At 34.4% G+C, this 24,304-nt stretch overlaps 1 protein-coding gene and 1 pseudogene across 1 annotated transcript; one reads left to right on the plus strand and one right to left on the minus strand.

The window, feature by feature from the left end:
* Nucleotides 1-1,394: 1,394 nt before the first annotated feature.
* On the plus strand, nt 1,395-7,811 carry LOC121988392 (ATP-dependent Clp protease proteolytic subunit-related protein 4, chloroplastic-like). Its single transcript, XM_042541778.1, has 7 exons — nt 1,395-1,808; nt 2,184-2,387; nt 3,805-3,860; nt 5,748-5,874; nt 6,037-6,114; nt 7,335-7,448; nt 7,536-7,811. The coding sequence occupies exons 1-7, from the start codon at nt 1,524-1,526 to the stop codon at nt 7,614-7,616; spliced, it is 945 nt and encodes a 314-aa protein (XP_042397712.1). The 5' UTR covers nt 1,395-1,523; the 3' UTR covers nt 7,617-7,811.
* Nucleotides 7,812-9,944: 2,133 nt separating this feature from the next.
* On the minus strand, nt 9,945-24,099 carry LOC121988393 (annotated as a pseudogene).
* Between the last annotated feature and the right edge of the window lie 205 nt (nt 24,100-24,304).

The raw sequence follows: 24,304 nt of genomic DNA on the forward strand, positions 1-24,304 counted from the left end.
TAAATGCTCCAGTTAGGCGATGTGAAAATATGATAAATATGCATATCAAACGAGGAAGAGGAAGACAAAAAAAACTTGGTTAGCAACAATAAAACAAGATAAAATTTATTTAAATATAGATGATGATATAATAGGAGATAGAGCTCAATGTCATAAAATGATTCATACAGCCGACCCCACCTAGTGGGAAAAGGCTTGGTTGTTGTTGTTGTTGTATCTAAACCAAATAACACTTAGTTATGTTTTATTCTTATAATCTTGATTATGTGATTACTTATAATCACATAATTAAAATTATACCTGATAATTTGAACCAAACTTATCCTAGGAACTAAACAACAAAACTTCATATTTAATAAAAACGAAATTGAAACTTAAGCATTAGAGTAAAATCTATAATATTGACGAAATAACTTAAAATACACAGCACTCTAGAGCATTCATCCACTATTATATAGATGATTATATAATATAGAAGCACATAAAAGTAATCAAAACACAGAAGAGTTTTACTTTAAATTTTAATAAATAATTCACTCATTCTCATTACCGTTTTACCTATTCTCCGGATATAATGAAAATTAAAGTTGATGTTAATTATATTTGCTACTAATCCTCCACTTTTGATACATAGTTGACATTAAAGGAGGGGGAAAACTAACAAATTAAAATAGTGACTAATGGAGCTTAACCATTGATCTAAATTCACTTATGTAAACTTTTATATATATATATATATATATATATATATATATATCAACTAATAATTTTATGTGTTTTTCTTAAGAATTTTTTCTATTCGTATTAGAGGTGAGCAGTCAATCTATCAAATCGATCAACCTACTCATATCAATCCAAACTTAATCGAAAAAAAAAATCTACTAAATATAAGACCGGATGTAGGGTCCTCATATTATATTATCTAATCTAGTAAGGTCGGATAGTTTTTGATCCTAATAATCGAATCAACCCGATCTGTAATCACCCCTACTTATAACAACTACTATCAATAAGCTACTATACGTTATAGTAGTTACTGCCGATAAACTACTACATGTCTACTGTCGATTAATTGCTACAACGTGTAACGAGTAATGTCTATTATTATTTTAAAATATTTTATTTTTTTATTATATTTATATTTTATATTTCATTAGATATAGGATCAGATATCTAAATAATTATTAACTCATCATATATTTGATATATAAAAACTGCCAAATATATGATCAGATATAGATCTTAATATTATATTTTATGATGAGTAGAACTGGATAATTTGTTAGTCTAATAATCAAACGTGATGACTCTAACTTGGTATCATTTTTTTTAAATCTTATCTCAGAGACTATATTAATCCTGGTCGTTTCGCACGTGCGCTGTGCGTGATAAACCCAGGCCCAGCCACGCCGCCTCCTCCTTTTGCTGCTGCTGCCGTTGCTTCCCAATCTCGGTTCGCCTCTTCACTTCGATCCGGCGCCGGATCCATCTTTTGCCGGAGAGAGAAGGGAAGGTGATACGCCATGGAGGTTGCCTTCTCCTCGCTGCGCTCAATCCCTGCCGATGCCAGTCGCGTTGTGTCCGTTTCTCCCACATCGTCGTGGAGCAGCGGCAGGACAGCGCCGAGGGGCTCCGCCTCCTTTTCTTCCGCTCCCTCGAGGCCTTCTTCCCTGAGTTGCGGCGTCGTCGCTACTCCTTTCCTCGGTGTCGGGAGCGTCCATAGCGACTTCAACGGAATAAGGGTTCCCTCCCTGAAGCTGCCTACTCTATCCTACGGTCGCCGCCCAAAGAGTGGTGTCGTTACCATGGTAAAATAACAACAACAAGAAAAAGTTGTCTTTGCCTCTGTTGTCTTTGTAAACTTTTCCCCCAGATCGTAGAGACCTTCTTCTCTGATTACTATGAGAGTTAAGCTCAAAATCCTCTTTTTTTCGATTTCTTTTATTTTCTACTTCAAAACGAACAATTCGATATTTATCTGGTACACGGACATGGAGATTTTATTAGATACGTTAGTTTATTGTTTGAGACATTAATTTCTTTTTGAGAGTCGGTGGAAATATATTAGTTAGTGTAGAGCTTTGTCATTTCATGAAAAAAAACGTCTGTCATTACCAGCATTGTTGATTTTATTTGTTATGAATCATTCATAGTGTTTTACTCATGATTGCACTTTTTAACAGGTCATTCCTTTCTTGAGAGGAACAGCATGGGAGCAACCGCCTCCCGATCTAGCTTCTTACTTGTATAAAAATCGAATTGTATATTTGGGCATGTGTCTTGTTCCAGCAGTGACAGAGTTAATGATGGCAGAGTTCCTATATCTTCAATATGAGGATGCTAAGAAGCCAATATACCTATACATTAATTCTACTGGTACAACGAAAGTTAGTAGATATGCCATTTCTGAAGGATTACACTAATTTACCATAATGTCATGCTGCATTATTGGGTATTGTAATGCATTGAAAATGTGTGTACAACTTGTTCATTCATCATCTGTTGTTAATTCATTCATTTAGTTTAAGTGGATACATGACATTGATTGCCTTGGTAGCTCTGTACATACTATTTTTGTCATATAAAGCTTTTGTTGTTATAGTTGAAGTTGTTTTATTACCTTTGGATGTTTCATATTCGTGTTGAAATATATATGGGCTGATGGCTTTTAAAATCTCCAGTTTGGTTTATCCAATGTTTTGCGCCCAACATGTGGATCCATTCATAATATGGACTGCAATATCCTTTTGATTGTGTTTTCCCTTTACTAGATAGCAGCAATGATGCTCTCCAATTCATTTCTATTTTCTGGGTAGTAGTATAACTTTGGCTCATGGCATCCGCCAAATCTCTAGTCGAAGCATTTGCTGAATGGCGTCATACTTCTCTAACTTGGGATGAGATTGTGTGCCATGTAGACTAAAATATCATGAGTGCTTCTCCCCTGTGACTTGGCTTGCATTTGAATTGCTTCATTTCATGATAGTTTTTGGTTCATTGTTTTTCATTTGTTCCTTTTGGTCTTGGTTTTGGAAGTGTAATGTCTATTTTGCTTAGTGTCTAACTATCTATTTTGATAGAAATAATCTGTATCTAATGGCACTTCTAGCATCTCTATGTTATTTCTCACTACTAGATATGGTTGTAAGATCTTTTTTTTCCTCCAAAGTTAGGTTCCATCCTCTCATTTCTTAGATAATATTGAGAAGATGATATTTATTGATTTAAATGTATCAAGGACCTAAAATTTGGCGGGAACTTGTAAACTTCCATTTAGTAGTAAGAAAAATAGCTATATTCTTATTTTTGGGGCAATGAGACTTAATAGCTTCATTGTCTTAGTTAAGTATAGAATTAAAAGTCATCTTAGATTATAATTTAAATTGGAAATAGCCATGCGGGTATTTTATTGAGTTGTTTAGGTTTTAAAAATGCATTTTTGACTTGTATGATCAAATGGAACCAGCGTAATTCTCTGCACTTGAATACATTGAGCAATTTACTTCTTATCTTGATCAAGCTAGTTTTGCTGGGATGATTCGGATGAACCCTCTAGAATTTGTTTTGTGCACTATCTATTGATCTGTATTATCAAAGACTACTGTATCTAAATAGTATACCATCAATGAATTTCTTGTAAAAATCATAAATATGAATCTAGGTTATGTTGCTCCATATTTTTGTTCCAGAATTTGATCATTTAGGAACTTCCTGTTGTTCCATTGACACCTATGCTTCTTTGTTTTTTCTGAACATTGCATTGCAGAGATTTTTTTCTGAACACACCTTATTATGTTCCTCTAGGGTGGAGAAAAGTCGGGTTATGAAACAGAGGCCTTTGCAATTTATGATGTCATGAGGTTTATTCCTTTGCTCATTCTTTTTAAATTATGATAGTTTTTCTATTTACTTTGTTTCTAATCTGCTGGCCACTTACCAAAACCATTGGATGCTACAAGCTGCCACTGTCCTATGTTGCTCAAGTGCTAAGCATTTACTTGAACGAACTAAAGTGCTTATATTTTGTGAAGTATAAATCCCATTGTTAGTTTTTTAAGGAATAATGTTTCTAGAATCAATAATGTTGAGAATACAAATAAATTCAAGAGCTAGTTGACTATTTAAGTATACTATAACTCTTTGACTACATATTTATTAAAAAAGATGGTGCACGAAGCTCTCACCATGTGGGGTCCTGAGGAAGGATCCATTTAACGTAGCCTTACCCTACTTTTTGTAAGAAGCTGTTTCCAGGATTCGAATCCGTGATCTTTAGGTCACAAGACAACAACTTTACCGTTGCACACTCCTCTTCTGACTACATATTTATTAGCGAATAAAATAGATAAAGATCACATTAATATATTAAACCATTACTTGGCATGAAAAATTCTGGGAGTTAGTTTACTAACGTATCCTTTAAGGAACCAAAAACTATCTAAACTTTAAAGCTAGTAAGTTTGATCCTCAGGTTCTTATTTTTGTCATGCTCATTCAATGGATGTTTTTATTCATGCTTTAGCAATTTTTACCATGGAAAGTTAGAGAAGGGTCAAGACGTCAAGTAGATACATTGAAAGAGAAAAAAAGAATTAGCAGTACAATCAAGTGAAACCAAATAAGAAAAGAGACATGTGAGATTAAGAAAAAGTAACAGCAAAGAAGGGAGATTAAAAGATGTGTTGCGAGAAAGAAAATTCAGTCTACTGCAAGACATGCCTAGTGTGTGTTGGGTGTGCTGTTTTCTAGGAGATCAGAATCTAGACGTTTTCGTTTGCTACGCTTTACAGCTAAAATTTCTTAATCTTTCAAAACTCAGATTGAAGGGGAGCCTTGGCGCAACGGTAAAGTTGTTGTCATGTGATCAAAAGGTCACGGGTTCGAATCTGGAAACAACCTCTTGCAAAAAGCAGGTAAGGCTGCGTACAATGGATCCTTCCCCGGAACCCCGCATGGCGGGAGCTTCGTGCACCGGGCTGTCTTTTTTTTTTTTTTTTCAAAACTCAGATTCTCTTGGAAATGATATCTCAGTTTTTCTCCAAAAAAGATACCCTAAAAATGGAAACAAACAATGGAGGAACAAGATTGATCATGGATAAGAGAGAACTATAATTCATACTCTAAAAAAAGAAGTAAAATACAACTGGCATTGTTATGATACTTGTGCTATGGTTTCAATATGGTAGATAACTTAATTGTCACCATTAGAATGCCTGTATTTGCAATCAGAGGTAATATAGGTTGAGAAGATGAACCTCAAACAAGTAAAACATCTTGCTTTGGTCATTTATCAAAATTTAAAAGTTCGAAGCTATGCTGAATCTTCAAGCTTTTTTTTGAAAATCTATTATAAGTTCATATGACCAGACTTCAATTAGCGACAATTATTATTACAGAGGTGATTTGAATGATATTGATTTTCTGATGGTTAATTTGAAGGATTTAAAATTCAATATCAAGTCAATTTTGAACTGCTTTTTTGCTAATCGTTCGGTTTTATTTCATGACTGAAACCTTTTTTCTTATGACAGTTATTTTAGTGTTGTGTCTACAAGGTAAAATGTATCTTTCTACGGGATTGTCTTATTTTCTTTAATGCTTATGAACCACTTCACCTAGAATGTGAATCTTTGAAATGGCTGTTATTTAATATTTTTTCTCATTTCTTTTTAGAACAGAATGTATCACTTGTGATGTACATGAACATAAATATATGTGCAAATGCACTTCTTACTTTCAAAATACAGGTATATTAAAACTCCAATATTCACACTGTGCATTGGCAATGCTTGGGGAGAAGCTGCACTACTCTTGGCTGCTGGTGCTAAAGGAAACCGTGCTGCTTTACCATCATCAACAATAATGATAAGGCAGGTAGGGTTAGTAATCTCCACCTATCTCATGATAATTATAAGTTGAATTGTCGAATGCATTTCTCCTTATTCTGCCTGCAATTCACTGAAGCCAGTAGCATATCTTTATTTCTAGTTTGTTGAGTGCATATTCAGATGACTGAAACTGTGCTCATATCTACAGCCAATTGCAAGATTTCAAGGTCAAGCGTCAGATGTTGACATTGCAAGAAAAGAAATAAGCAATGTGAAGGCTGAATTGGTAAGTCATTATTCTCTAAACTGTTCAAATGTTATCTATTTTTGAGTTCAGCTAAGATTATATCCTGAGCACAAGCATGATTTGTTAAAAATTATTATTTCTTATTGTAAATATTAATTCGTTTAAGATCAGTCAAATCTATGTTTTCTCTCTATGTTCTTGACATCATGGCACACCTTGAATGTTATTGAGCTGGTAAGAGACAACCTTCTATGTGTGGTTGTTCTCCCTGCACACGATACATTGAACATTTTTTAAAACTACAGTGGAAAAGATTATCGATGATAGAAAAAGTAGCTGATTGCAGAAAATATCATTCAAGAGTTTTAAATTTACCTTACAAGTTTTTGGTAGAGATATCCTATTTAACTCGTGCCTACATTCCTGTTCAAGCCTGGACCAATCCACTATGTGAACCTGGCATTGACAAAAACAGTTGATTCTTTCTGTTTGAATGAGACTCAATGTACTGCTAAGCTCAGGCCTAGTCAACGAGCTGATGTTATTTTCTTGGTTTCTGATCCTTTTTGAATGATATTGGACAGTGGAGGGTGTAGATCTGGTTAACGAACCTGGTGTAGACCAACAAGGAGGAAATTATAGGTTTCCACTGTAATATTTCCATCAAGCAGGGTGTGTGATCTGCTTGAATCTTGCTGCCCTGAGAGATAGCAATGAGAATGTATGACCTGACATTGGTGGTAGCACTCACTCTACTTTTTTCCTTATTCTCCTCTTACTAGATATGTCTACATCCTTTTTTATGTTCTCCAACTTATTTCTCTTAAAAAAAAGGTAGATCCGTTATCTTAACGGTCCCTCTAATACCGGCTCTATGGATATGGAAGGAGGTAAATGCAGGTACACAGGCGTTAGACGTACGATTAGTTGTCTTGGCTGCTGTTGTATGCATGCATGATGATTAACATTCAAAATGCTGAAGATTGCTACCACAAAAACGCTGATCATTCAGCAGTTTTCTACACTGTTTTTTTTTACTAGGTCTATGTCTAGCCACCCATTTGATCTTTGATTTCTTTTTTTCCTTGTTCTTTGATTCCTTTTTTATGTTCTCCAACTTAATTCTCTTCTGTTAGTCACAAAAGTATGTTTTCATTTTCTGACATTTGAACGTGGATTAGATGAGAAATAAGTAAGAACGTTATACTAAACCCATTTCACATATTACAGACTTCAAAACTGACCTTGGACTTGTTCAGGTTGCTCTATACTCGAGACATATTGGAAAATCCCAGGATCAGATCGAGGAAGATATCAGACGTCCTAAATATTTCAGTCCTAGTGAAGCAGTCGAATATGGGATCATTGATAAGGTAAATATTCCGCAAAAGTTGCATCTTTCTTTTTTCATTTTTTAAAACTCAATGCAGAAACTATCCAAAACTTTTGTTTATCATCAGGTATTGTACAACGAAAAAGGTCCGGAAGATCGAAGTGTTATCTCTGATCTTAAAAGAGGACAACTCGCCGAGACTGTTTAATGCTAATGGCTTATAACAAAAATGTCAGATTACATTTTGTGATTATTGTAGAAATGCAAGCTGCATCCTTATTTATTTATTTGTTTATTTAAAAAAAAAATTAATACTTTATGCATGGCTTGCTGTAACTTAAATTAAGCGAAGTTTATTATCATTGCTATTGTGAAAATGTCTATGAGAAATGTCATGCTGCAAGAGTAATCGTTTGCTATTGTTGTTTACCATTATTCTTACCTGAGCTGCGGACTCTGCTGCAGCGCCGCCCTTGGACTGGTGTTTGATGCGGGAGGTGCCTACAACTCGGAGGAAATGTTGTCCCAAAATGGAAGCCTACGCGGATCCAAGGTTTTTTCTCTTTATTAAAGTTGGAATGCCTAGAATTTTGTTGTATTTATTTCAATTGATTAATGACCAGTTCACTTAAGAACGGCCGACCTCAAATAATATACTTAGCAAGTTATTCATGGTGGTAAAAGATGAATATGTTCATCTTCAATATTTTCATCAATCTGGTTCAGGGTCAATATGGAGGAGGTAAATTATGAGCGGTTATTAGTCTTTGGAATAGTGACTAACACATAAGGAAGATATTTATTTCGATTTTGTCGAGATTCAAATCCTAGATATCATGTGTTAGTCACTAGACTGTCCCGAGAGGACACAAGTAGAGATGTTCATGATGACAAAAAGTGAATACGCTCGTCTTCAGCGTCCTCATCAATCCATTCCAGGATCAACACGGAGGAGATAAATTACGGACTGTTATTAGCCTTTGGAATAGTGACTAACATATAAGGGAAGTATTTATTTTGATTTTATCGAAATTCAAATCTCAAATTTTATAATAATAATATCTCATGCGCTAGTCATTAAATCATTCCAAAGGAATCATAAGTAGAGATGTTCATTGGCAAAAAAGGTGGAACTGTCACCCTAGCGGCCCCTGGCCCCGGCCCCACAAGATTTCAGAGGGAGTAAATTACGGTTAATGCTGGGCAGGATAGGTGACTGGGGGTCGAAGGAATTTTTGGTGCAGCAGACCAGGATTTTATCCCCGAGTGTAACTGGCGATTTTCGATCCCATGACTTTAGTGGCAAGCTACAGGCACCTAACCAGATGATCCAGCCCGTGGGAGCTAAGTAGAGATGTTCATTGCAGCAAAAGGCGAAACCCTCGCCCCCAGGGCCCCCATCGACCCGACCCACGGCCATTGTGAGGGAGGTAAATCGTAGCACCCGAGCTAACATGGGACGGACCGGGTGGGATACAGGGATAGGGGATTTATTTCCCCGCTATCACTGAGTTTTAATCCGGTGACTTCATTACAGCAATTCTCGTCTCATGTCATCTCAGATGATCCACGGGGTCTAAGTAGAGATGTTAATGATATGAGATGAGGTTGACTTTTGAGTGTTGGCGAGAACAACCTATACTTTTAGAATTAATAATAATTTATCTCCTCAGATAAGTATGTGGCGCTGTAGGGATGATGACTTTTATCTTTTTATTACACTAAAATTAATAACAATTGACTAAAGGGTGCATTAGTTACGGAATTCACAATAGGGTACTTAACTTTTAAAATTTTCAAATGATATATTTATTTCTCATTTTATCCCTTCTGTCAACTATTATGATGTTGTATAAATTTCTACAAATTATTGTGATGTTGTATAAATTCAATGTAATATTACAGTGATTAGCAGAAGGGGGTAAAATGGGAAATAATGTGTCCTTTGATAAATTTGAAAGTTGTGTGATTTTAAAGAATTTCACAACTCTAAGTGGGTTCTTTGATATAATTAAGCAGTTTTTTTGGGGCGGTGCGATGATTAAGATATGAGGTATTGTTATATGAGGTCTTGGGGTCAAAACTCGGCGTGACGGAGCATAACCTCCCCCATGTTTTGGTCATTTGTACTAATGGCTAGTAGCCACCTGTGATTTACCTCCTCCCTGTTAACCTAGGGACGAGTTGACGAGGACGCTGGATGAAGTTGGAGAAAAATATCCTTCCACGTAGTGACCTACTTAGTTTTCTAATTTACCCTTGTATAAATGATTACGGGACCAGTCATGTGGGATGTCTGGGTCAATATAAATATATATATATATATTTTTTTTTTTTTTTTTTTGGCAAAATACAAATGTCGCGATTGTAGTCCCAAACAAATCACCTAAACTTTTGTCCATTCTTAGACTTTGGAGTATTAAATTTCTTTTCTTCTGTTCTTTAAACAACTATCTTCATTAAATTCACAGCGACGATACCACCAAAAAAAAGAACATGCTTAACAATTCAACAAAACTGAACCATAAGGCTCAAGGTATTTCAATGAATTAATCAATTTTATGGAAGTGTATGAACAAAATCAGTGAATGGAAGTATACAATTTCAAAAGTGTCGTCCTACAAGATGAGAGAAGTAACATATATGAAGTAGCTGATAGGGTAAATGTTGTTCCTCTCAATAGCAAATATTTTAGAAAAGGAAGAGCAAATCCATTTGATGGCTGCAGCGAAAGAGGCATTCATTTGGTAAGGCTTGAAGTCTGATATGGTCGCCATGTGAAAAGAGCAAAATCTGTACTGAGATACAAAAAGGCACTTGTTCACAAGCTGAATTTGAAGCTTCCCCATTTACGGACGATCCGGTCCTTTAAGCATCTTGAGTCTCTGCATTTGCATTTGATATCAGATAAGGAAAATATATATATTACAACTCAGTTGTAGATAAATGACCACATTATATTGTAATCTCTAGTTTATAGATATTATTAGCCCATCAATATTTTTGTAAAATCACAGTACTGAAAAATTCCTATTCGAAGTGGAACTCCAGCAATGCAATTGTGTCAATTCAATTAGTTTAAGCATATAAAAAGCTAAACAGCTGAAGATTTGGTTAAAGCAACGATGAGTAGGAGTATGATAATTTGTGCAAGAGAATATATTTGAAATGCTAAACATCCAATACTACATCTTGAGCTCTTATAACTAAGATAGATCTTCAGAAGTTATTGCTTAAACAAAAAAATATAAGCATTGAAATCTTACTGTGATGAACATGGGAGGATCGTCGAGACTAGTACATCCAAGAATGATTTCTCTTCTCAACTTTGTTGTAAGTTTGTGAACTGCACGTAACTGGTCATGGGCGGAAAAAAAAAGCGCTAAGGTGATTACAAAAAGAACAAAAGTTCAGAAGCCACAACTTTACCTCAGATCGAGTTGCTCCACCGATCATGAATATAAAGATACGCTGGCCCATGTTCTTGAAATCAACAGATGCATTCCGAAGTACAGAATCACTACAAATTACAAAAGTATTATGAAAAGAAACTAAAAGAAGAAACAGTATTTTAATTCTTGGAACATCGTTGAGAGTTGATGCTGAGGAAATAACAATTACGTGACATACCTTGAATAGCCATCATCAGAGCACCGACCTTTTGCCCATGTGGCAGTCCTTCTGGATCTCCTGGATTGGACAGGTTGTGTACCATTTGATGCTGTGGCTTGAGTAGCAGCAACTGGTTCATTTATATATGGAAAGTCATCCTTGGATAGCTCACCTTTGTTTAGTTTCTCGATCAGCTCCTGAAAGAAAGAAAGAAAGAGTCATAGTAAAAATCCTATAAAGATTCCAATTTTTTTTTAAAAAAAAACACCTTGAGAGTTGGGATATAGAATAGCTCTCTAAAGGTTTTAAAGTAATACAATTTCCATCCCAAAGAAGGAACTCATGAAGTTATTCTTTACTTTTGAATTATCAGTTTGCAGTCATATTGATCTGTGAAAAACCAAGTTTTATAGAAGCATGTAAGTTCCCTAGTGTCTTTTACCATAGTTTAAAATCTTGTTATTGTATCCATCTAACCAACAATGAATTGCTAACAACAATATTTCCCAATACCAACTGTTGTTTGATATCCTATTGTTTTTGTTTTTGCTGACATGGGGTAATATATCTCAGTATCTTCTCCATGCGCCATACCTACCTTGGCCAGCGGTTGGAGACAACTTTTTGTAGTTGTGCTTACTAGCCATGATCATATCAAGATAAGCACAAAAGAGAAAACTCACAAATTAGTAGACCATAGAAAACAGACATTGAAACTTAGAGGTTTGCCAAGATTTACCTACACGGTAGACCCACAAAGAAACATGAAAACTCAGTACAATGAAGATTTCCCAAAAGTGAATAATAAACTTGATCAAGAGTGTTACTCTGGACATCCATTGTGTTCATCAAACAACCTAAATCAGTCACAAGAGCTTCATAGGTGGAGATGCAGATTGCTACATATCACCTCCTAAAAGAAATCATGTTACCTGTACAACTTTATGAACAAATGACCATAGTAAAAGTGAATCGAGTAACATATTGCCTAGTTAGTAGTCTATCCAACAGATTTGACATGGGAATCAAGCCACCAAATGACTGCTAAGACCACCTGAAATAATTTCCATTTTTATGATCGAGCAGGTCAAAGGTGATCAACCAAGGAGTCCGTCACAGATGTGGATGAAAGGTGATCAAAGAGCTAGTATACAAAAGAGGCAAAAAAGGATCTTAAGAAAAAAAAACTCTTGATTGCAGTTTTTTATGTTCATACATAGACTTCATTTCAATTTCTTAGTACAATAACAAAAACTTAATCATCTTATTAATCTGGATGCATTGCATATCTTATGAGAGAGCTGCACAAATGAGATATCAAGATAAGATAAAAAAAAATGGTTCTATCTGTGGATTCTATGAATACCTCCACCACTGGATAAAAACGTGACAATGCCCAGGTTTCCTCTTCACCACTCTTTTCCTTTCTTGCAGCTTGTTTCTTCTGCATTACAAAAGGCAGCAATTTTAACATCAGCTACAAGAGCAAAAAACACCTCATATTTTAAATCCATAAGAATGGTTAACTTTTATTTAATTTTCCGAGAAGAAGTTTCATAGAAGATAAAATTGCAGGATATATTTTTGTCGCCAAGAAATGTAATTACCTTCTGAACATCAAATTTAAGAGAGAAGTTTCCATCAGATTTCTTTTTGGGATCTATTTTTCCGAAGTACATCAAGTTATTTACAGCTTTCATATCCTCTGGTGATAATTTTGCCAGCTGAAAATGGTAAGGCAGACAACAAAAGAATTTCAAATTCAAAGCGCCCTAACATTACAAGGATTATAGATAAAGGCTGATGAGGCTGCATTAGTATATTTTCACCAGTACATGTTATTCCAGTAAATCTGGATGGAAGAAAGATCCATAACAGTTGAATACCACTAGACGATCATGCTATTGCTATTTATCAAATTTATGAAACTTGGAGCACAAAAATATCAAATTGAAACCATCAACTAGTATTTTATTGATTAAGTTGGATGAAAGGAAATCAATTGGAGCAAACACCCATGCAGGAAATCAAGAATGTATATAAGTAGTTATTCTCAGGTTAAGGGAAAAACAAGTAAAAAAATTCATGTGGAGCCTTAAGTTTGGGACATGCATAAAACAAATTATTATACTTGACTTGGTACCCATGCATCGGTAAGTTGTGGATGATCAGTTATGCCCAATAGTCTCACATAACATGGACCTGAGCAGACTTTCATCCAGAGCAAGAGGTCTTTAAGTAATGTTTTTTATGTACCAATTTAAATGATACATAAAAGTACAACCACAAATAGGTAGTCAAGTTCAGAATAAACAATAAAATTCGTGGTGTAGCAAAATGGCATAAAAACCAAGAAGATCAAGCAAATTAGTGGAGCAGGTTTGATCTGGTCAATTTAGGCTTAAAGGAAAAATTGTGTATTAGGAGACTAAGAAGTGATTTTTTTATTCGGCAAACAAAGACCTACATATTTCACATAAATGTACATATTAGGGTGTGCATAAAGTTCTTAATACAATTGGCAAGCCTTTAGCCTTCCTTTCCCCTAAAAAAAGAAAAGACATAAACACCAAGCAGTGGTTTACATTTGTTTCTATAAAGTTTAATACTCTACCAACCTGCATCAACTTGATCCCATTGTCCCCTTCAAACTTCTCAGGGTAAGTGGCTGCATAAATCATCAATAATCTTAATTTACTTTCAGGACTGGCATCCTGCAAAAGATTAATAGAGCATTGAAGTATACAAGTCTGTTTCACCATACGAGTAATAGATAAGTTTTCACTTTCTAATTTCCCATAAGTACACCAAACCTGCTTTGTCCTCAGTAGAGTAATCACTTCCTTTGCCCCTGCATCTCCAAAGACAAGATCTTGTTCTAACTGTCCTATGTCTCTAAGATGCATTTCTCGAATCAACCTATTGATTTTTCCTGCAATCTGAGCAGATTTAGCTAATTAGATAGAGCAAGGTTCAATTTTTCATGCATGACTGGAATAAATCTCGGCACAATTATCTACAAATGACTAATTAAGTGGAAAACTTCCTCATGTAAGAGAAAGAGGCTACTATAGAAGCTATGTGCAGATAAAGTCCTGTCCCCAAACTTTTGCTCACCTTGGTTATTCTTTTATGGCTGTGGTAACTATTTTAGATATAAATTTGCAATACCCCAAAACATCTCATCTAAGAAATAGTACTAGCTAATCAATAATATCCTGCAAGGCAATGAAAAGCCTTTCTCCGCAACATCTATATTTTTATTGTCATAGATTATGTCAACCTTTCTCAAATCCAAGAAACATGTAGAACTGTTCAATTCTCTACGGCTTTTGGAGGATCATCCCAGATGACAACTAATTGAAGAAACTTAGTCACTCATTAGAGACATTTTACTTATTTGTATTGTGTGGGTTTTCATTGCTGAGGCTCTAGAAAGCATCTAGTGTATACAACAACATTATCATTGAGCTTTCGCCCATATAAAATCTTTAGGTTTATATGGCTAAGCCTATATATAGTTCACTACTCATTGAATACAGTTCTGTTCAGCTTGATAGGGTTTCTTCCTGGTTCTTCCTCTCCCCTACTTCAATATGACCATCTCATCTGTCAAGCTCAATTGCTGTTCACTCCCAATTGCAATATCTTAGATGAAGATTTCTAAATGAGGATACGAAATGTTTCCTTTAACCTGTCAAAACAATCTTCATCATCTCTCATCAAATAATTCTTACATTAACTTCAATCTTACTGTCTTAGCCATAATTTCTTGGAAACACTTGAAAAACAACTAAATCTCAAAATCCCTTATCTCCACAAAACTAGTCCTTTTATTTTATCGTGTTTTAATAACACAACATCTAGACCACAATAATTAACTAGACCGCCAGAAAGGAATTTTAATAAACGATAAACTCGAATGAGTGTAACAAATGTGTTAATCAAATATCAATATGAAAAAAAATGTTTACCTCAACATGAAGAGAAAGCTTTTCAACTTGCTCGTTGTATTGTGGTAAAGCTTGGACTATTTTTTGCAGATCTTTAGTTGAAATCTCACCGCCATCTCTGTGAAATATTTAAAAAGGTTCATTATAATATAATGAAAAGCAAATATAAATCCCTGTATAAACTTAATATTAGACTTGTAGTCATCCAAACATTTGACAGCTAAAGATTGAAAATGAAATTAAATCTAATTAACGAATATGAAGTTATGAACTACAATGTTGAAATGTTCAATTGTACAAGCAGTATAGAAAAAAAACACTAAACTGCAGCACAAACATTTATTACCAAAGCAGTATGTTTTAATGCTTTAAGGGACGTGGATTTTATAAATTGCCTTGGCCTTCATCATGAAAAAAGCCAAGAGGATAATAAACAAAGCTTAAAGAAGACAAAGGCGAGGACCAACATAAAATAATAGTATTCTTTTTTTATACTAATGTTCATTACTATATTATTACTATGTTGTACAAATACTAATGCGAAGGTGAGATTTTAATTTTGAAATGCAGTTAAGGGAATGGATTAAAATCTCATGTTGTGCCAACTGAAATGGCCGAAATTCTTTGTTCCCCTCTCACATCAAGACATGGCATGCTAACAAAATAGATGAGAAGAATGTGAGCTTAAAGCGGTGGAAAAAATGAGAAGAACTGAAAAAACCCATTTTAGATAGAGCAGATGCCCTATCAACATACATGATTGATTCAACTATTGAAATAGCAACCATCACCAGAGTGAAATCTATAAATCTATATAGTTGTGATGGAATCTAACTATAATTTTCCCATAAGTTCCATATGCCCAAACGGTGTATCTAACTCCTTACAGTGTTTCTAATAAAGTTCTATTCTCATCTACACTGTGCATGCTATTCCAGAATGTTATAGCTCTAAGTGATTGACATGAATGAAATACATGATAGAAATCCCATCTCTTCATGCATTTACCTGGAAGTTTGGTGTTGTGCAGCCTTATTCTTTGACTTAAATGTAGACATCTTCTCATGCAACCTTTCACTAGCCTGTCACTCCAATTTGTTACCAAGCAGAAAAACAACTGATGCTTGCTATAATATATGCTCACACTTACATCAGCTATATGTGCATAGCGCAGTTCAAGCCATATGGGGTCATTATCTTCCAAAAGGGCTTCTTTCTTTTCAGCTGTTGCACCAGGCTTTGCTGGTGCCTGTTGATAATCAAATAAAAAGTAAATACAAGAAATATTTACAAATAAAAAGGAAGCATAAGTTTGTTCGAAAGTATTTCCTCTGTTAACATTTATTTACCTCATATATATATTTGTTTCCATCCATCTCGAGCAAATCATGACACATTGCATCATATGTCCATTCATGTATATAAGGTGCAATCTTCACCAAAACGCAAATGTAAAAGCATCTCATGTCAAAAATCAAGAGCACTGATAAACAAGCATCTTAGCATTCTAATTTCAACAAGCACATAGCCTTGTACCTGGTCTATTGTCCGATCCACAATGAGTAACTCACATGTCTCCTTTTGGGGAAATCAGGGACTGAAGATTTATACTTTGACAGGATATCCCAAACAGCTGTAGCAAGCTTTGAGGGTACTAAGTCACGCATATTCTTTGTGTCAGACCCATCCATGGACTTAGAAACTTGGTACCGCACATAAGGAAGTTCCTAGAAACATATGGGCATAATCAAAAACAATAAATATAATTGTGTTATAAATGGACAATTAACAAGGAACTAAAAATCTGGTCTGTTTAAGTCAACATGACTGACAACACACAATTCACCTTTGCCATCTTAATACTACCATGTATTGCCCATACAAGGTGAGACATGCAATGAAGAGCAAGGAGAAAAGGAGAGCAAGGGAAGCATGATCTTGATAGTGAGTCCGTCGTCATCTTCATACGCCTCTTCTCAGACAATAATAATAGAAGGATTCCTGTCGTTGATCACCTTCTCTATATATCTCTCATAGGCACAAGCAAGGAAGAGAAGTTGTTAACAATGGTTATCCATGCACCCAATTCTCCCCTTTATATAAATACCTATAATTTTATCTAATCTAACTCAACGAACCCCTCTTTTACCTTTCGATAAGACTACACTACTTTGAAAAACTACGTATCATTCAATTACAAATTGAACACAATTTGCTATTCAAGTTGTTAGGTGTTACAAGAGATCATTGAAGCTGCATTTCATTTGATACAAAATGAAAAGAATGTACAGTTTAAAAAATATTTAAACAAAGGCTCCAAATTGATTCAATTGTCTTTTACCTCAAGTAAGATTTGATTTGATCCTTAAATATATTTTTTTTTCAAAGTTATATAGTTTTATTTAAAAAATGATCCTTTTCAAAACGTGATCCTTTTCAAAAATACAAAATGTGTTCCAACCTCTAAGAACTGATCCACATCATTTTGTAGGGTGGACGTGGGGTTTGGCTAAACAAATTTTAAACATTTCAAATTGATAAAATTATGAAGGGAAGTTCCATTCTCTTTCACCCTTTACTTTAATCTTTTATTTCTTTTCTTGTGCTAGTGAATTTCCAAACAAATTCTAAGGAGTTTTAAGTTTGCTAAGATGAGTTTAGCCAGGTTAATGGATGTAAAAGGGTTTATTACTTAGATTACTATTTGAGGATTAGGTTTAGAGAAATTGCATTCTAATGTACTTATGTGCATTAATTGGTAAAAGTTTAATATCTTTTATTATCGATTGGAGAAGTAGTGAAGGTCACCAAATTAAATGTCATATCAATCAGTGCAATCCATGTGAAGCATTTAGGAACTATTTGTTCCCCAAAACAAACGATGAACTGAGAATGGTGCAACTTCGAACCAGATTAACTGGCAGTGCATTTACTTGAACTTTTCATATACCAATCCAGTACCAAAGCAGTGTATTCTTATTCAGCTCGAAAAAAGCTGAATACTGCAATTAAACAGATACCCAGATTCATGTTTGTGAAGATGGCACCCTGGTGGAGTTTTCTCATTTCACAGTGTTTACTGACTAGTAAACGGCAAATATATCAAAAATAGGTATCATATATGGGTTTCAATTTCTACATTCAAATATATGTTAAAGTAGCCAAAATTAAAGAATCTAATTGCAACTGTTTTTTTAGGATGTTCTCTAGCAAGACTTGAATATGAAGAGCACACTTGTTATCTCTGCACTCTTGCTTCTTAAAGGTGGTGCTAATCAACAATGTGTACTCCCCTTTAGTTTGAATGTCAATTCTAGAGCAATGAAACTGCCAAAGGAGTTTAGCTTACATTACTCAGTTGTTCAGGACTGATTTGTTTGCATTTGATTGGGATGAAGACAAATAACTCTTTTCTTAAAGAAAGCATTCTAATCCTATAGCTCTGTGTTCGGAAGCTAGCAACATCATGCTCCAATATTTTCTCCCGACTTCTGGAGAGTGTATTCAGATAGAAGAGTGCATTATGATGAGCCTAAGGAAAAAAGATCTAGTCACTTCTTTTTGTAAGCCTTTTCATGTGTGATTAAATGAGGCATTACCACTTTTCTTTTCAACTTTCCTGACTGAATTTTTCAGGTTCTTCCTTTTGGTTGGTTATCTTTCCTTCTTGGAGAAATTGAGATAAGATGAGTGCAGTCATGAGATATATATCTTAAACAAGCTGTGAGAAATGAGATTTGGTAGAGGATAAACATCTTTAAGAATTCATGTGTACCTTCAAAGAAGCAATTGCTGTGGCAACTCGTGTAGCCATCGTAGTCAAGCACTCATTGAACTTACGAGAATTTTGAGCTGTTTCTCCAAATAATTCTTCAAAAGCCATCTCATGGTCAGTGGTGAACGCCTAAACATTGTAGTTTAATTAGGTAAGGAAATTGGGGCTGTTTGCTTGAAGGGAAAGGAGAGGGGAAAAATAGGGATAGTAGAAAATCATCTGTAGTTATCATTCTCCCATTGTTCTCCAAATAAAAGTTCCATAAAAGGCACCAATGTACAATTGGTTCACTTTGAACTTGATACAAGTATTACACAAGATTACTAGCAAAACATTCCCTCCAATACAATAAATGGAACTACATGAAAATGGTAAAGTTTACCTGATTATCAATAGCAAAATACTCCAAGTTCATCTAAAAAAGTTTCAAAAAGGGTGAATAAGGTTAAATGAGTATTCACATTGATTATTAACATATTATATATGCATATTGAAAGATAAAATAGTTCACCTCGCTAAGAGCACCTATACGGGGTAAAAGACTCGTGTCATTCTTAATGTAAGCAATCAATTCCTTGGGTATAGGTGAACTAAAGAAAACATACGCCCTGAAATAATAAATATTATTAAAGAAGAGTAACAGAGAATTAGTGTTTACTTATAATGGTGTCAAAATTTGTAGTAGATAAAGAGTGAATGCATCTATCATCCTTGGAGTTTGAGGGTATCCAATATATCCCCTTCAATTCTAGTACTACAACAACAACCAAGCTTTATCCCACTAGGTGGGGTCGGCTGTATGGATCTTTCTACGCCATTGAGTTCTATCCCCTACTATATCATAAGTTTATTACTTAATTTAAGGATATGATATAAATTAATAAAATCAAATAAATCAGAAAATTAAAATGTCTATACATCTATTAACTCACCGTGCATAACAAATATATTGATTCAAATTCATCACATGAGTTTGGGATTATAGAAAATGACTAAGTTGGCTATTTTGGAATTGCAAAGGATACATAGGAGCCTTAAACTCCAAGGAGGTATAATGTAGTTCACCAAAAAAAATAAATGGAAGATATTGAAGCATACTTTCTGTACAAAGGACATCTTCCAGACATGTCAGATAGTAGCATGATGACACTGCAAGATGCAACCATGTGTGTTAAGAAGCATATATGTAACATCTACAAGAACCTAGTAGAAATTTTAGGGGGGAAATAAAATAATAATAAAAAAAACTAGAGTGGTATTTATCCTTTCAATTTTATACTACGATAGAATTTCAAGCATCTTTTACCATAAATATGAGACTGATATAATTACTTCATTCAAATTCAAGAGCATATTCAGTATCTGTTTGTTCTCGAATGTATTCTTTATAGTGAACTTCACTACAGTCTACATCTCCCAGCTAATCTGACTCCACCTCTTCCATAAAGCAATTCTGACTTCTACCATGAAAGTAAAAAATTTAACTTGGATTGATAGAGGCTCAATTACACTTAGTTTTCTTATTTCTCAGATTAATTAGTTCATTTTTGAGGTATGAAAGCATATTTGAGGACCACCAATATTCCTCTATCTAAAGGCATTAAGACAATAAATCATTTGAGAACTAGGGAGAAAAACAATGAAAATCAATCATTTGAATACTAGGAAATCAATCATTAGGTTTAATCTTTACTGAAAAAGAAGGCTATGATTAGGGGAAAACCCGCAAGCTCTAATTAAGAATTAAAGTTGGACTAGTGTGACACAATAGAAGTTAGGGTTTTCTAAGGTAATATTTCTCAGTAGTCCTTATTTAGCTTATTGGTTGTATAGTGTACTGTAAATAGAACAATTAACATAACTTTCATCATGGAGATTCCCAAGCAAGATTTATTATTTAGTAGACTGTTTAATACACTCCACTCCTATATTTCCTATTGTTCATCATTATAGAATTTTAGACTACTATATATCAAGAAAGTGCACAATCTCGAACCAGCTGTAACACGCAGAAAGTATAAGAGGACAAAAAATTAAAAGTTAAGGATAAACATTGAGCAAATAATGATATATGAAACAACAAATTTGAAAAGTAGCAGGTTTTAATAATGTAACTAAGTAGAATAATTAGAAAAAATAACTCCAAAAACCTTTACTTTTCTTTTAGTGGTTGGATGAAATATATAGCATCCATTGAAGGTAAAGGCTCCCTTCTTTTGAAAATGTCCTCTACCACTGCAAAATAGAATGTGAAACTTATTTAACCGCGACAAATATTATTGATTGTAAGAATTTCAAAAATTTGCATGTAAAGTTTTTGTACAAAAATTCCTTGCAAAAAAGTGTATATAGTGGATTGCAAGAATTTTCAAAATCATAAAAGGACTAGTCACTAACTTCTATGCGATGATATCATACACAAACTTAGATAGCATTCAATGGAGAGATAAAATCCATATACCTATCCCCTAAAAGTTAGCAAGGCTTGTACATTGATAATTATACACCAACTCGCATGAGAGTACCAAGTTGGTCGGTCCTTCAAATTTACTTGAAAAAGGCTGATGGAAATTGGAAGATCGTGAGGGATGATCGTTTGACACTTTATTGTCAAAACTTAAAATTTTTTGTTGTCTTCATGTTCGACATTTTATCATATTTTTCTTTCCACTTCCCCTCTTTGCTTCTCATTTCTCCTCCGTTACCAATTGAGCGTGGTGTTTCCTACTCATCTTTTGTCCCTCTATCCTTGTCTTTTTCTTTTTTTCTTTTTATATCAAGTATCCAAATCTTACAACCCGACTAATCCTGGAGTAGATGGTCCGGACCCACATTCCAGCCACCAAGTAAATCCAGGAAGTATGGTGGCTCCTGATGTGGCGCCCCAACTTCACTATTAGTTCAATCGTCGTAGGTGTGCCCTACTTGTCTTGCTCCCACACTTTCTAGTTTATTGTGTGCACCAATGGGGCAATAATATGTGGCACAAACTACCAGTCATGGAGACAACATGGTATAGTAATGTTAGTGTGCATTGTAAATGGAGTTTTTTTCCCACAAACTACATGTTGTTTTTAATGTGAGAAGAACTTGAATACAAAACCAAGTTTGTATTCCTGCAAAAAATCTTCACTTATCCCTCTTTCCAAAAAAGTGAATCGAAAGATCTAGATAAGGTACAAGTACAGAAGATCATGGCAAGTTTATTACTCTATTTTTGCTACATTAGATATTAACAAGATATAGGAGGATCTCCTATGGCAAGTTTAGACCAATCTAGAAGGAGATTCTTCATTATTCCAAAATAATTAGGATACAGACATTTTGCTAACAATGAGAATCTACCTTAATATTTCCAAATTTCAAATACTAATCCATTTAAAGCATAACAGCATAATAGGAAAATTATTAAATTTCTGTGTAGACCAATATTCAAAGAAATTGAAAAGGTCTCATCATCAAACTACAAAACATAAGTAAATGTCAGTTTATTAGGAACAATTACAAGTTGAAAAAAATAGTATTGTCTTTCTTTTGAAACTTGTGCGCAACTTCAACAAGTTCAATTTTGAAATATTTGATCTAAGATTTCATATGGAAAGTCAGATGACGTTGACAAGCATCATAAGTTAACAAAAGGTGTAACAACTTGGTTAATGGAACAAAGATTTGAAACCTTGCCCCCAAACACCCATCATCCTTCAATGGAAATATTTTATTTCATATTCAAGATTTTATTTTTTTTGGTGGCTTAGCAATTTCCATTGCCACTAGATGTGTCACTTGATTTTGAAAAGGCCAATCTCTTGATGGGTGCTCATCATGACCACCTCTCTCAAGATACACTAGTTTCTAATATGACGATTAACAATAGCTATTGGACTTCTCCCTTTTACATTTCAATTCTCTAAGATGGCTTCTCAGGAAATTATTATGCCTAAAAATTCTAATGCCATTAACTCTAACTCTGATGATGAGAGACGAAAGGCATGTTAAATTTCTACTATAATAATCATTGCACTATCATTGATAAAGGAAAGAAGAGTAGGTCCCACCAGATTATTTGAATTTTCAATCACTCTAACAATTAAGGTCTTATGTTGGATTTTTCTATAGGAACACAAAAATTAGTTTGAAGAGACCATATTTCCTTTCATGATATCTATTGTTGCATATGCCATCCAATGCCTCAATCTGAATATCTTATCCAGCAATTATGAATTTACAAACCCGGATGGCTATTTTTGCAGCATCACTACAACTTGAGCCATGAAGAATCTATATGGAAAGTTTATGGCAAAATGATTGACTGGATAACCATAATTCCTCCATACTTAACACTCTATTGGATGGTTGAATTGGTTCAATATGGAGAGAACGCAACAACAGGATTGTTAACCCCTCGTCCAACTATTCCTACCAATCTTTGAAGTAAATTTGTAAAGAACAAAAAAAACTATCAGTAGTTTAAAAAAAAAAAATCTAATGGAGACAATCATATTATTACTAAAACAAAAGGGCAAGTAAGATAAGATTTTCAAGCTTTAAAAAGTGACTAAACCTACATGAGATTTCTTGGTTTGTAATGTCTGCCATCTTACAAGAAAAAGACATCACTTTGAGAGTGAATTTGTCCATGATAAGTATCTGCAATATAAATCCAATTCCAGTTGTAAGTGCTTCGTACTGTGATGAATTTCTTGCAACATGATTAAATGAAAAAAGGATGGAAACTTCTTCCATAAATTCGATAAATGATAACAAAGAAAAATGTTAATAAATGTCAATTAAGAAGAATTCATAAAGGAGTAAAATACAGGTTCATAGTTTGTTTGTGCCCATTCATAGAGGAGTAAATAGAAGGGAAGCAAGCTGGACGTATAGTCAAACTCACTTCCTGTGCTTTTCTTGTCATCGTACGCTTTTTATATTTTCTGCCAAAATGGATAAATAAGAACTAACCTTCCATGGGGTAGTCGAGCTCTTTGTTTCCGACGATCTAAGCATTTCATTTAAAATTCCTGAAAATAATCCAAAGGCCAAAATAGATTTTGTGAATTAGTTAGCAATTTCCCGATAAGGAAGCGAGCAAAAGCACTCACTTTCACGACTAATTTGACGGAAAAACTTATGATCCGCGTTGGCGTGAGCGAAGTCCCATTCCGACATCGACATGGTTCGTACTTCGTGGTCTTGTTCCTGCCCTTAGTTTTATTTTTTACTATTGGAAGTCACGAGGAAGAAGAAGTGAAAGGATAAAAAGAATATGATTGTGGCTAATGGAGAGATGGCTCAGCGGAATTGTCGAGCGTGTGTGGTTACCATACTCATTTGCCCATCGTCTCCTATATATTCGGATCCCATTTGTTACTGCCCTTTCTCTCGTCAGAAAATACTAAATATAAATAAAATAGCTCTAATTTTGGTCAAGAATTTTTTTAATAGAAATTTATTACTAAAAGGGACCGTACTCGATCAATTTTTTTAAAAAAAAATAGTTAAAACTAGTATATAAATCTAAATAAGATGATATTGTCCATTTTACTTTTTTTATTA

Source organism: Zingiber officinale, chromosome 6B (genome assembly GCF_018446385.1).
Source record: "Zingiber officinale cultivar Zhangliang chromosome 6B, Zo_v1.1, whole genome shotgun sequence".
In the NCBI taxonomy this organism is placed as follows: Eukaryota; Viridiplantae; Streptophyta; class Magnoliopsida; order Zingiberales; family Zingiberaceae; genus Zingiber; species Zingiber officinale.

Bases quoted from the DNA above. Each gene is read 5' to 3' on its own strand.
- LOC121988392 (XM_042541778.1), top strand. From the start codon at position 1,524: ATGGAGGTTGCCTTCTCCTCGCTGCGCTCAATCCCTGCCGATGCCAGT. The intron at 2,388-3,804 runs GTTAGTAGATAT...ATGTTCCTCTAG, and splicing joins ATTCTACTGGTACAACGAAA to GGTGGAGAAAAGTCGGGTTA. The intron at 3,861-5,747 runs GTTTATTCCTTT...TTCAAAATACAG, and splicing joins GCAATTTATGATGTCATGAG to GTATATTAAAACTCCAATAT.